The 15,102-nt window shown below is 47.8% G+C and overlaps 1 protein-coding gene across 1 annotated transcript in view; it reads left to right on the forward strand.

The window, feature by feature from the left end:
* MYO1H (myosin IH) overlaps nt 1-15,102 on the forward strand; it is a 234,293-nt gene that overhangs the window by 79,875 nt on the left and 139,316 nt on the right. The window contains exon 13 of the mRNA XM_075320032.1: nt 11,905-11,985. Within this exon, the coding sequence (XP_075176147.1) occupies nt 11,905-11,985 (81 nt within the window). The remainder of the gene's footprint in view (nt 1-11,904; nt 11,986-15,102) is intronic.

Consider the following 15,102-nt stretch of genomic DNA (forward strand, 5'->3'; position numbering starts at 1 on the left):
AAGGAGAAAGTATGGAGACAACTTGAAACAGCTCATGATCCAAAGCACAGCTGTACCGCCCCGCGGGCTCGGCTGTGACCACCGAGCCTCTCGGATCCGTGCTCGTACGGTGGGTGGTGACTTGAGACTCTCACGGACTCGGGGGTCACGTCGCTCTGCAAAGGAGTTGGCGCTACACGCAGGGACTTGACGGGGAGTCCACGGCCGGGGCCGCGGTGGTTTGGTTTGGGATGTAAGTTCGTGACTCCACCCACAGGTTGTGGTGAATAGATGGACACCACCGCTGCCGTTAACTAGGCCTCCCAGGGACGGTGTTGCGCAGCTTGGTGTTGACCCCTCCATGGGTAGGGGAGCGATGGTCCTGGGGCCCGAGGGAGGTGCCAAGGCGTGGGAGCGGGTGCGTGCTGGGTGCTGATGCTGTGCGGCGCAGTGCGCGGCCCGAAGGCACTGGTGTACTCACTATGACACAACACACTGGAGTCTCTGGTAAACCAAACGGGGTGATGAACGGGGGCCGCAGCCGGCTGCATCTTCTCCCAGAATAGGTTGGTGGTTTACGCCTTTCTCCTGCAGCTCTTTGTAAGTATGTTTGACTCCTATGCCTAAGCAACGGTAGTCCGCTCCCCGACTGGTATATGTTGTAGGAGCCCATTTGCCCGCAGACGATGGCCCTTTGGGTCTCCATGCCCTGGCGGTGGCTTTACCCTGTATGGTTGGGCTGTTGTCTTCTAACAGGTCTTGTGTGGGATAGGTCCTTAAGTCCTGTCCTCAATCAGTTGACTTGACTCGGCCCTGTCGGTTCAGGGCTTTGTACTGGGTCTGAGTACCCCTCCTGGTGCTCCGGTTTCCAATCGGTTCCCCGGTTCAGTACCGGCGGGCCACCGCCCGACCCCGGTCCCTACGGTTCCACCGGCTGTAATCCCAGCTCCTGCAGGCAGCCACCACCATCTGCCTCCTTGCCAAAGGTGACTGGGCTCCAACCCAGCCACCGGAGTAGTCTGTTGGCAGGCCTGGTCACAGGTCTGCCCTTGAACTCGTCCTCCCTCCTTCACTGTCAAGGCTACTCCCTAGATTGCTCTAGACTTGTCTGAACTTGTGTCTTTCCCACCTCCAGGCTTGTGAACTCCTCGGTGGGCGGAGCCAACCGCCTGGCTCCGCCCCCTGGTGTGGACATCAAACCTGGAGGATGGTGACAAGGGTTTCTTGGTTGGCTGCTGTCACCTACTCGGGGAGGGGGTGGTGTGTGTGTGTGACTACCTGGGACGACCTGACAAGTCCAGGGCGTCACACACCTTGTCCTCTGTAAAACATGACAATGTGGTGGCTGGGCATGCATAGCTACCAATGGCACTGGGTCACTAGTGTTTATTAATGATGTGACTGAAGACATAAGCAGACGAATGAATTCTGAAGTGTATAGGGCTATTCTTTCTGCTCAGATTCAACCAAATGCAGCAAGAGTGATTGGGCAGCGCTTCACAGGACAAATGGACAAGGACCCAAAACATTTTGTGAAATCAACCTAGAAGTTATTTAATGCAAAGAAGTGGAATATTATGTAATGACCAAGTCAGTCACCAGATCTCAACCCCATTGACCATGAATTTCACATGTTTAAGACAAAACTTGAGGCAGAAAGTTCCTGGCAAAGGATCACAAAGGATTAAATCCTGCGTTTGGTGACGATCCTGGCTTCAAGACTTCAGGCAGTCATTGCCTGCAACGGATTCTCTGCAAGGTGGTAAAAATGAATAAATGAATACATTTCTCCAATTACTTTTGAGCCCATGAAATGAGGAGGCTTTGTAGAAAAATGGTTGTAATTCCTAAGTGTTTCACGGAATATTTTTGTTCAATCCCTCTAATTATACCTGAAAGTCTACACTTCAATTGCATCTCAGTTGTTTCATTTAAAAAAAAATAAATAAAAAAATTGTGGTATGCAGAGTCCAAATAACGAAGATTTGGTCACTATCTAAATATTACTGGACCTGACTGTGTACAGGATTGTTGGAAAAGATTCAGTATAACTTGTAATTTATTAATTGAAATCCCTGGTGTTTGTATACATATGACTTAATTGGGCAGTCCTGCTAATAATTGATAGCTATCTCTGCATGCGTATGTCCCACCCCAGGGCTATGGGGTACTGGGTCCCGGGCCCAGTTTTTCAGGGGTTATATCACGGGTGGCCGTTGCCCAGTTCCGTGACCTTGGGGGTTGATTGTACAAGGGAAAAATAAAAATAAAGTGTTTTTCATGACGCCACTTGTGGTTTGCGGCTAGGTGAGGGAAGCCGTCGCTGCAGAGTCTCTCACTACTGGGGCTCGTGGTATTTGGCAGCTTAGGTGTTGTGGCCGCCCACAAGTAGGGCTGAGACCCAGGGGATAACAGGTGGAACAGGTACGAGAAGAACTTAGGTGACACCAGAGTTGCGGTTTACCTTGTATTTTACTCACAGGTTTGATGAGCAGCAGCCCGACTGGTACTGGTCTGTCCCAAGCGGGGCCTCGGTATTCCCTTTGTCCCAGTGTCGGTTCTGTGACCTGGTGAGCTTTTCTTCCTTGCACGTCTCTGGTTGGTGGGTCCCTGTAGCCTGAAGCGTTTTACGGTCCCTTGCTGGTCTTTCAGTCTTGGCCCGTATGCAGGCAGCTTGAACCTTGTTTGGGTTGGACTTCTGTCTCAGCTCCCTGGGTTCTCCCTTTGCTGCTGTGCTCCGGGCTCTCAAGTTGGTGAGGGACCATGAAGATCCCCTCACCGGGCAGAGTTATCAGATGAGCTTGGAGCGTCTGTCTGACCTAGGGTTCTGCACCCTGCCGGTGCCCAGTCCTGTGAGTACTCCCCGTACTCTCCCAGTGACTATACTCCTTTCCACTCAGTCAGTCCCTCCACACTTGTCGTCTGTATGCACGTTAACTTCAGTCCTCCTTTCTCCATGTCTGACTACCGTCAACTGCCTACTGCACTGTCTAGTCCTTCCCCTTTCCTGGTTTTTGACTAGTGGGTTTGGATCAGTCTCCACCATATGTGGCTATCCATCAGGTCCGTCTCTAGCCTGTCACCCAGTCTGGAAGGAGAAGGACATGACTATGAGTGTTTGTTTGGTCTCTACCGGCATTGGTCTTCCAGGAACCCGAGGTTAGCACCGCATCTGTGACTAGATGCAATACCTTGTGGCACCTGACCCATCAGGGGCACCACACATAGTCATACCAAAAAAAAAGTTAATCACTGAATAGGTTCACCTACTGGACTCATATACAGAGATTTCAATGACTAAAGTGCAAGTTTAACTGAAACTTTTCCCACAAAAATCTATATCAATATTGTAAGACCTGCTATATAAGATGCTGCCTGAAGATCAGATAACATTTTCAACATGACAGGTTCCCTTTGAACTTTTTGGCTTCCACAGCTTTCGTGGATTACAGTACATTAGACAAATCTGCCATTGCGCTTGCAAGCAAGTAAAAATTCATACTTCCCAGTGCAGAATTTTTAATTAAACCCTATTGCAAAGGACATCAATAGTAATTTTTCTCATTTATTTTTCCTCAATAAAATTACTTTTCCACAACAAATGTTTATTTTCCAACTGTGCTATATCTTTCTAATACTAAACCTTCCCTGTAAAATTCACCAATTACTTAAATGTTGCTGCAAAATCAGTGGATATAAATATAATGGCACTAAATGCTTAAGGCTGGAATACCCCTCTAAAGGGGTTGTCTCACAAGATATTTGGCTTACCTCTGGGACCTGTTCCTATCTCAGAACAGGTGTCCCACATGCTACATCGGCTGGCATCTGACCACCAAAAAGTATAGAGGTGGTAACACAGGAATTCCAATAACAATGAATGTAGCGACGTTTTCACTCACTTGGACACTGTCCAGGATAGGTGATCGGGGTGGAAGTCCCAGAAGTGAGACCCACATCTATCAGATATTTTTTGTATATCCTAAGGATATTGTAAAAATATACCGTAATTTCTGTTGTGGGACCACCTCTTTACAAATGTCCTTTCAACAAATGTTTCATGTTGAAATGGACATACAATATAATAGTTCCTACAGAGTGTAATAAAGTCTTTTTGTTTTAAATTTAATTTCCAATCGGTTCCCCGGTTCAGTACCGGCGGGCCACCGCCCGACCCCGGTCCCTACGGTTCCACCGGCTGTAATCCCAGCTCCTGCAGGCAGCCACCACCATCTGCCTCCTTGCCAAAGGTGACTGGGCTCCAACCCAGCCACCGGAGTAGTCTGTTGGCAGGCCTGGTCACAGGTCTGCCCTTGAACTCGTCCTCCCTCCTTCACTGTCAAGGCTACTCCCTAGATTGCTCTAGACTTGTCTGAACTTGTGTCTTTCCCACCTCCAGGCTTGTGAACTCCTCGGTGGGCGGAGCCAACCGCCTGGCTCCGCCCCCTGGTGTGGACATCAAACCTGGAGGATGGTGACAAGGGTTTCTTGGTTGGCTGCTGTCACCTACTCGGGGAGGGGGTGGTGTGTGTGTGTGACTACCTGGGACGACCTGACAAGTCCAGGGCGTCACACACCTTGTCCTCTGTAAAACATGACAATGTGGTGGCTGGGCATGCATAGCTACCAATGGCACTGGGTCACTAGTGTTTATTAATGATGTGACTGAAGACATAAGCAGACGAATGAATTCTGAAGTGTATAGGGCTATTCTTTCTGCTCAGATTCAACCAAATGCAGCAAGAGTGATTGGGCAGCGCTTCACAGGACAAATGGACAAGGACCCAAAACATTTTGTGAAATCAACCTAGAAGTTATTTAATGCAAAGAAGTGGAATATTATGTAATGACCAAGTCAGTCACCAGATCTCAACCCCATTGACCATGAATTTCACATGTTTAAGACAAAACTTGAGGCAGAAAGTTCCTGGCAAAGCATCACAAAGGATTAAATCCTGCGTTTGGTGACGTTCCTGGCTTCAAGACTTCAGGCAGTCATTGCCTGCAACGGATTCTCTGCAAGGTGGTAAAAATGAATAAATGAATACATTTCTCCAATTACTTTTGAGCCCATGAAATGAGGAGGCTTTGTAGAAAAATGGTTGTAATTCCTAAGTGTTTCACGGAATATTTTTGTTCAATCCCTCTAATTATACCTGAAAGTCTACACTTCAATTGCATCTCAGTTGTTTCATTTAAAAAAAAAATTGTGGTATGCAGAGTCCAAATAACGAAGATTTGGTCACTATCTAAATATTACTGGACCTGACTGTGTACAGGATTGTTGGAAAAGATTCAGTATAACTTGTAATTTATTAATTGAAATCCCTGGTGTTTGTATACATATGACTTAATTGGGCAGTCCTGCTAATAATTGATAGCTATCTCTGCATGCGTATGTCCCACCCCAGGGCTATGGGGTACTGGGTCCCGGGCCCAGTTTTTCAGGGGTTATATCACGGGTGGCCGTTGCCCAGTTCCGTGACCTTGGGGGTTGATTGTACAAGGGAAAAATAAAAATAAAGTGTTTTTCATGACGCCATTTGTGGTTTGCGGCTAGGTGAGGGAAGCCGTCGCTGCAGAGTCTCTCACTACTGGGGCTCGTGGTATTTGGCAGCTTAGGTGTTGTGGCCGCCCACAAGTAGGGCTGAGACCCAGGGGATAACAGGTGGAACAGGTACGAGAAGAACTTAGGTGACACCAGAGTTGCGGTTTACCTTGTATTTTACTCACAGGTTTGATGAGCAGCAGCCCGACTGGTACTGGTCTGTCCCAAGCGGGGCCTCGGTATTCCCTTTGTCCCAGTGTCGGTTCTGTGACCTGGTGAGCTTTTCTTCCTTGCACGTCTCTGGTTGGTGGGTCCCTGTAGCCTGAAGCGTTTTACGGTCCCTTGCTGGTCTTTCAGTCTTGGCCCGTATGCAGGCAGCTTGAACCTTGTTTGGGTTGGACTTCTGTCTCAGCTCCCTGGGTTCTCCCTTTGCTGCTGTGCTCCGGGCTCTCAAGTTGGTGAGGGACCATGAAGATCCCCTCACCGGGCAGAGTTATCAGATGAGCTTGGAGCGTCTGTCTGACCTAGGGTTCTGCACCCTGCCGGTGCCCAGTCCTGTGAGTACTCCCCGTACTCTCCCAGTGACTATACTCCTTTCCACTCAGTCAGTCCCTCCACACTTGTCGTCTGTATGCACGTTAACTTCAGTCCTCCTTTCTCCATGTCTGACTACCGTCAACTGCCTACTGCACTGTATAGTCCTTCCCCTTTCCTGGTTTTTGACTAGTGGGTTTGGATCAGTCTCCACCATATGTGGCTATCCATCAGGTCCGTCTCTAGCCTGTCACCCAGTCTGGAAGGAAAAGGACATGACTATGAGTGTTTGTTTGGTCTCTACCGGCATTGGTCTTCCAGGAACCCGAGGTTAGCACCGCATCTGTGACTAGATGCAATACCTTGTGGCACCTGACCCATCAGGGGCACCACACATAGTCATACCAAAAAAAAAGTTAATCACTGAATAGGTTCACCTACTGGACTCATATACAGAGATTTCAATGACTAAAGTGCAAGTTTAACTGAAACTTTTCCCACAAAAATCTATATCAATATTGTAAGACCTGCTATATAAGATGCTGCCTGAAGATCAGATAACATTTTCAACATGACAGGTTCCCTTTGAACTTTTTGGCTTCCACAGCTTTCGTGGATTACAGTACATTAGACAAATCTGCCATTGCGCTTGCAAGCAAGTAAAAATTCATACTTCCCAGTGCAGAATTTTTAATTAAACCCTATTGCAAAGGACATCAATAGTAATTTTTCTCATTTATTTTTCCTCAATAAAATTACTTTTCCACAACAAATGTTTATTTTCCAACTGTGCTATATCTTTCTAATACTAAACCTTCCCTGTAAAATTCACCAATTACTTAAATGTTGCTGCAAAATCAGTGGATATAAATATAATGGCACTAAATGCTTAAGGCTGGAATACCCCTCTAAAGGGGTTGTCTCACAAGATATTTGGCTTACCTCTGGGACCTGTTCCTATCTCAGAACAGGTGTCCCACATGCTACATCGGCTGGCATCTGACCACCAAAAAGTATAGAGGTGGTAGCACAGGAATTCCAATAACAATGAATGTAGCGACGTTTTCACTCACTTGGACACTGTCCAGGATAGGTGATCGGGGTGGAAGTCCCAGAAGTGAGACCCACATCTATCAGATATTTTTTGTATATCCTAAGGATATTGTAAAAATATACCGTAATTTCTGTTGTGGGACCACCTCTTTACAAATGTCCTTTCAACAAATGTTTCATGTTGAAATGGACATACAATATAATAGTTCCTACAGAGTGTAATAAAGTCTTTTTGTTTTAAATTTAATTTCCAATCGGTTCCCCGGTTCAGTACCGGCGGGCCACCGCCCGACCCCGGTCCCTACGGTTCCACCGGCTGTAATCCCAGCTCCTGCAGGCAGCCACCACCATCTGCCTCCTTGCCAAAGGTGACTGGGCTCCAACCCAGCCACCGGAGTAGTCTGTTGGCAGGCCTGGTCACAGGTCTGCCCTTGAACTCGTCCTCCCTCCTTCACTGTCAAGGCTACTCCCTAGATTGCTCTAGACTTGTCTGAACTTGTGTCTTTCCCACCTCCAGGCTTGTGAACTCCTCGGTGGGCGGAGCCAACCGCCTGGCTCCGCCCCCTGGTGTGGACATCAAACCTGGAGGATGGTGACAAGGGTTTCTTGGTTGGCTGCTGTCACCTACTCGGGGAGGGGGTGGTGTGTGTGTGTGACTACCTGGGACGACCTGACAAGTCCAGGGCGTCACACACCTTGTCCTCTGTAAAACATGACAATGTGGTGGCTGGGCATGCATAGCTACCAATGGCACTGGGTCACTAGTGTTTATTAATGATGTGACTGAAGACATAAGCAGACGAATGAATTCTGAAGTGTATAGGGCTATTCTTTCTGCTCAGATTCAACCAAATGCAGCAAGAGTGATTGGGCAGCGCTTCACAGGACAAATGGACAAGGACCCAAAACATTTTGTGAAATCAACCTAGAAGTTATTTAATGCAAAGAAGTGGAATATTATGTAATGACCAAGTCAGTCACCAGATCTCAACCCCATTGACCATGAATTTCACATGTTTAAGACAAAACTTGAGGCAGAAAGTTCCTGGCAAAGCATCACAAAGGATTAAATCCTGCGTTTGGTGACGTTCCTGGCTTCAAGACTTCAGGCAGTCATTGCCTGCAACGGATTCTCTGCAAGGTGGTAAAAATGAATAAATGAATACATTTCTCCAATTACTTTTGAGCCCATGAAATGAGGAGGCTTTGTAGAAAAATGGTTGTAATTCCTAAGTGTTTCACGGAATATTTTTGTTCAATCCCTCTAATTATACCTGAAAGTCTACACTTCAATTGCATCTCAGTTGTTTCATTTAAAAAAAAAAAAAAAAAAAAATTGTGGTATGCAGAGTCCAAATAACGAAGATTTGGTCACTATCTAAATATTACTGGACCTGACTGTGTACAGGATTGTTGGAAAAGATTCAGTATAACTTGTAATTTACTAATTGAAATCCCTGGTGTTTGTATACATATGACTTAATTGGGCAGTCCTGCTAATAATTGATAGCTATCTCTGCATGCGTATGTCCCACCCCAGGGCTATGGGGTACTGGGTCCCGGGCCCAGTTTTTCAGGGGTTATATCACGGGTGGCCGTTGCCCAGTTCCGTGACCTTGGGGGTTGATTGTACAAGGGAAAAATAAAAATAAAGTGTTTTTCATGACGCCACTTGTGGTTTGCGGCTAGGTGAGGGAAGCCGTCGCTGCAGAGTCTCTCACTACTGGGGCTCGTGGTATTTGGCAGCTTAGGTGTTGTGGCCGCCCACAAGTAGGGCTGAGACCCAGGGGATAACAGGTGGAACAGGTACGAGAAGAACTTAGGTGACACCAGAGTTGCGGTTTACCTTGTATTTTACTCACAGGTTTGATAAGCAGCAGCCCGACTGGTACTGGTCTGTCCCAAGCGGGGCCTCGGTATTCCCTTTGTCCCAGTGTCGGTTCTGTGACCTGGTGAGCTTTTCTTCCTTGCACGTCTCTGGTTGGTGGGTCCCTGTAGCCTGAAGCGTTTTACGGTCCCTTGCTGGTCTTTCAGTCTTGGCCCGTATGCAGGCAGCTTGAACCTTGTTTGGGTTGGACTTCTGTCTCAGCTCCCTGGGTTCTCCCTTTGCTGCTGTGCTCCGGGCTCTCAAGTTGGTGAGGGACCATGAAGATCCCCTCACCGGGCAGAGTTATCAGATGAGCTTGGAGCGTCTGTCTGACCTAGGGTTCTGCACCCTGCCGGTGCCCAGTCCTGTGAGTACTCCCCGTACTCTCCCAGTGACTATACTCCTTTCCACTCAGTCAGTCCCTCCACACTTGTCGTCTGTATGCACGTTAACTTCAGTCCTCCTTTCTCCATGTCTGACTACCGTCAACTGCCTACTGCACTGTCTAGTCCTTCCCCTTTCCTGGTTTTTGACTAGTGGGTTTGGATCAGTCTCCACCATATGTGGCTATCCATCAGGTCCGTCTCTAGCCTGTCACCCAGTCTGGAAGGAAAAGGACATGACTATGAGTGTTTGTTTGGTCTCTACCGGCATTGGTCTTCCAGGAACCCGAGGTTAGCACCGCATCTGTGACTAGATGCAATACCTTGTGGCACCTGACCCATCAGGGGCACCACACATAGTCATACCAAAAAAAAAGTTAATCACTGAATAGGTTCACCTACTGGACTCATATACAGAGATTTCAATGACTAAAGTGCAAGTTTAACTGAAACTTTTCCCACAAAAATCTATATCAATATTGTAAGACCTGCTATATAAGATGCTGCCTGAAGATCAGATAACATTTTCAACATGACAGGTTCCCTTTGAACTTTTTGGCTTCCACAGCTTTCGTGGATTACAGTACATTAGACAAATCTGCCATTGCGCTTGCAAGCAAGTAAAAATTCATACTTCCCAGTGCAGAATTTTTAATTAAACCCTATTGCAAAGGACATCAATAGTAATTTTTCTCATTTATTTTTCCTCAATAAAATTACTTTTCCACAACAAATGTTTATTTTCCAACTGTGCTATATCTTTCTAATACTAAACCTTCCCTGTAAAATTCACCAATTACTTAAATGTTGCTGCAAAATCAGTGGATATAAATATAATGGCACTAAATGCTTAAGGCTGGAATACCCCTCTAAAGGGGTTGTCTCACAAGATATTTGGCTTACCTCTGGGACCTGTTCCTATCTCAGAACAGGTGTCCCACATGCTACATCGGCTGGCATCTGACCACCAAAAAGTATAGAGGTGGTAGCACAGGAATTCCAATAACAATGAATGTAGCGACGTTTTCACTCACTTGGACACTGTCCAGGATAGGTGATCGGGGTGGAAGTCCCAGAAGTGAGACCCACATCTATCAGATATTTTTTGTATATCCTAAGGATATTGTAAAAATATACCGTAATTTCTGTTGTGGGACCACCTCTTTACAAATGTCCTTTCAACAAATGTTTCATGTTGAAATGGACATACAATATAATAGTTCCTACAGAGTGTAATAAAGTCTTTTTGTTTTAAATTTAATTTTATATCGTTTGCTACGATATTAGCAATCAAAGTATTTGGTATCTAATGAGTTAAGTTTTGTTAAGTCAATCAGATAGTTTTCACTGGAAGCATACATTTTTTCCTCCTGAATTATGCCAACCAATAAAAAGCAGGCAGCAACACACTGGAGAAAGAACATGCCCTCACAATAGCTAAGAGCAGGTATGGGAGATATAACTATACAGCTCTGATCTCTTGATCTAACCTGCATGATTGAAAAGTACTGTTTACTTTCATCGGGAATTTTTTGGTTGTTTTTTTACATTTTTATCTGTTCCAGTCTAAAAAGGAGCTTTAATTCTCCCAATGGGCATTGACACAAATGTAATATCTGTTGTTCTTTGTTTGTTAGACAGATTGTGTTCTAATAAGATATTTATCATTCACAGTGGTTTTTCAGAACAATGTCACGACAATCAGTGTTGTGTAGGGGCAATAAAGCTAAATTTAGCTGTGTCACATTAACCGTAGAACGCGCTACCATAGAAATCTACAATAGAAAACAAGCAACCTAGCAGGCCTGCGAGGCCCCAGGTATGCGTTCTACAGTTAAAAAACCTTCTATCAGGTATCCTCCTGTCTTAGCACTGTCGAGAGCTAATAGATAGGTTTGTAATGTGACACAGCTAAACTTGACAAAACTGCCCTTCCCCACACAGGAACATCATCTGAAGGGTCTTAGTTCTCCATGCCCTACTTGTAACACTTTATAATCATGCAGGAGGTTAGACCAGGAGATCGGAGCTGTATTTTTACATCTCACACACTGAGAAATCTGCTCTAAGCTATGGTGGGGGCGTGTTCTTCTTTCTTCAGTGTGTTGCTGCCTGCCTATGATTGGTCAGCATCATACAGGGAGAAGAAGTAAAGTGAAAACTAAATAAAAATAACTAAAATAACCAATTACTTGCCTATTTAACCCTCTGCAGCTTGTGCGCTGCTGATCCCTGCTGGCCCTGCAGTAACCCATTGTCCACATGTTTGCTACACCTAAACAGGAGTAGGAAAGAAATAGCTGATCTAAACACCAAAGGTATATCTCAACCTTATTAAAAAATAAAATAATATAATTAAAAGGGCAAAACATAATAAATAAAAAATCTTAAATGATGGCCATCATTAAGATTTTGGTGTCCAGAACCAGAGGATCATTTCATTTTGTTTAATATCTTAGTAGAATGGACTTAAGAAAGTATGCAGAATGTGATAACTTACGTGAACAAAAAAAAATAACAATTGTGTTTATTCTTAATAGTGGGAACCTGTCCAGTATTTCGACAACAAAATTATTTGTGACTTAATTGAAGAGAAGCACAAAGGGATCATTGCTATAATGGTAATATATAACATTTTAAACTTCTATCCTGCCCACCCTTCCTCCAGCATTTCCAATATTACATTATATAATGAATCAATAATTAAAGCACACATATGGCAATTTGGCTCTGTAATCCAAGTCACCATGGTTCTTTATGCAGAAGCTAGAATGAGAGGTTCTTGTTTTTAGGCTACATGCATGCCTTCTTGCCTATTTTTATATCTGTGTATAACAGACTGTCACGCTCCCCGGGTCCTCGGCTCCCCTTCCCGGGTCCTCTGTTCCGCTCCCCGGGTCCTCAGCCCCGCTCCCCGGCTCACCTGCCACGCTCCCCGCTCTCCAGCCTCCGGTGCCCGTCCTTCCCAGGCCCCCTGGTCTCCGATCCCGGCGCCCGACGGCTTCCCAGGCCCTGGCCGGCTCCCCTGCGTCCTCCTCTCAGCTTCCTTCCCTGGCTTCTGGCACCCGGGCCGCGCGCATGCGCATTAGGGCGCGCGCGCGGTCACTGACCCTTTCTTAAAGGGCCAGCGTCCATTAACAGGAAATGAGGCTAATCAGGTACAGGGTATAAAGGGGTTTATTGTCCAAGGGGGCGGGGCCTGATCTTCGTGTTTCCTAAGCTAGGAGTCAGGTCTCCTGGTGTCTCTGTGCATATACTCACCTATCTCTCTTGTAGAGCCGTGCCTGCCTCGCCATCCAGTCCTGCCGTATCCTGAACCCCGAACGCTGTCCATCTGCCATCCTGACAGTCCGCACCATCCCGGATCCCTGCGGTGACTCGTCATCTCGCTCCAAAGGTTCCGGACCCCGCCTGACATCATCTCGGCTTCCGAACCTGAGCTGCGTCACCCGGACTACCACCCGTGACTCCGTGGTCCCAGGGACTTCTCCGCTATACTCGTGTGCACGGACTGTTCTGCTGTTTATAGTGTTCCAGCTACCGGACTCTTTACTACCATCTAGGAGTTCGGCCCAGTGGATCCACCTCCTGGGTCTGCCCGTCCACCTGGCCGTGACAGTAAGATCAGGCCATGGATCCCGCTGCAGCACTAGCAGCCGTACAGGAGGAACTCCAACGCCAGCGTGAAGTCCAGACCCGCATGCTGCAATTCATGTCTTCTGTGGACGCTCGCCTGAACACGCTACAAGCGGCAGTTACGACTTCAACATCCCGGGCTTCCACTAGTCAATCCACGGATCCAGCTCCTGTGGCGACTTCTTCAGATACCACCAGACTTCGGTTGGCTTCACCACCCCGGTACGCCGGAGACCCCAAGACCTGCAGGGGATTCTTAAACCAATGCTCCCTCCATTTCACGCAGCTGCCGCATTTGTTTGCCTCCGACCAAGCCAAGGTCGCCTTCATCATGTCCCATCTAGAGGGTGAGGCACTGGCGTGGATGAACCCCTTGTGGGAGAAGGGGGATCCTGTGACCACGAACATCCAGGACTTCCTGCAGGCATTCCGTGGTACCTTTGATGAGCCCGGACGCGCCTCCGCGTCTGCTTCGTCTCTTCTCCGGTTACGTCAGGGGACTCTGACGGTGGGTCAATACGCGATCCGGTTTCGCACCCTGGCCTCAGAACTCGGGTGGAACAATGAGGCCCTAACCGCCGCCTTCTGGGAAGGACTCTCAGGGCGAATTAAAGACGAGCTGGCGGGTCGTGACGTACCGACCACCCTGGATGCCCTGATTGCCCTAGCGACTCGAGTGGACATTCGCTTTCAGGAGCGATCCAAGGAAGTGTCCCGTGAGAGACGTCCGGTACGGCATTCCTCTCCTCCGCAGAAACCCTCCGTACTTCAGTCATCGACAGCTGGGGCTCCCGTCCACGAGCCCATGCAGATCGACCGAGTGCGTCAGTCTGAACAACGTCGAGCAGAGCGGCTCGCCAAGGGTCTCTGCTTTTACTGCGGTGAGGGCACACACCTGCTACGCTCCTGTCCAGAGAGGCCGGGAAACTCCAAAGCCTAGGGTTGGTAGGAGAGGCCACCCTAGGTGCTGGGACTCTCTCTGACCCGGTTACATGGACAGTGCAAGTGACAACGGGAGAGACGCGGTTCACGGCTGATGCCTACCTCGATTCCGGGGCAGCAGGCAATTTCATCCAGCAGGCCACGGTGGACAAGTACCGGGTGCCTGTTATTCCACTCGACAAGCCCCTAGTGATTGCCTCGGTGGATGGGAGACCCCTCTCTGACACCATCTCCTGGATCACCAGGCCGGTCGAACTGCGTATCGGTGCCCTTCACACCGAGAACATCGCTTTCTACGTCCTCCCACACATGTCCCACCAGATCCTGCTGGGACTTCCATGGTTGCGGACACACGAACCATCAGTTACCTGGGGCACTGGCGAAATCACCCGATGGGGCTCTTCGTGTCATGAGAGGTGCCTAAAGTCCATACAACCCATCCGACGACCTCCGGTCCCAGAGAACCTACCGGGGCTGCCCTCGGCCTATTGGTCCTTTGCAGATGTCTTTGATAAAAAGGAATCCGAGGTACTGCCGCCACATCGTCCATACGATTGTGCCATCGACCTGCTCCCAGGAACAACACCACCACGAGGACGGATATATCCTTTATCTCCAGCCGAAACAAGGGCCATGTCTGCTTACATCTCAGAGAGCCTGGCAAGGGGGTTCATTCGGAGATCCTCCTCTCCTGCTGGAGCAGGTTTCTTCTTTGTCAAGAAGAAAGAGGGCGACTTACGCCCATGCATAGACTACCGGGGTTTGAATCAAATCACCGTAAAAAACAAGTACCCTCTGCCGCTCATTCCCGAATTGTTTGACCGGCTTAGAGGAGCTCGTGTGTTCACCAAGCTGGATCTTCGGGGTGCTTACAATCTGGTACGCATCCGCTCTGGTGACGAATGGAAAACCGCGTTCAATACGCGCGATGGACATTATGAATACTGCGTGATGCCCTTCGGCCTGTGTAACGCTCCTGCCGTCTTTCAAGAACTGGTGAACGACGTGTTCCGGGACCTTCTCTACATCTGTGTGGTAGTGTATCTAGATGACATCCTTGTCTTCTCTCCGGACCTCCAAACCCACAGAGAAAACGTACAGCTGGTTCTACAAAGACTGAGAGAGAATCGTCTGTACGCAAAGTATGAGAAGTGTGTCTT

Source organism: Anomaloglossus baeobatrachus, chromosome 1 (assembly GCF_048569485.1).
Source record: "Anomaloglossus baeobatrachus isolate aAnoBae1 chromosome 1, aAnoBae1.hap1, whole genome shotgun sequence".
NCBI lineage: Eukaryota > Metazoa > Chordata > Amphibia > Anura > Aromobatidae > Anomaloglossus > Anomaloglossus baeobatrachus.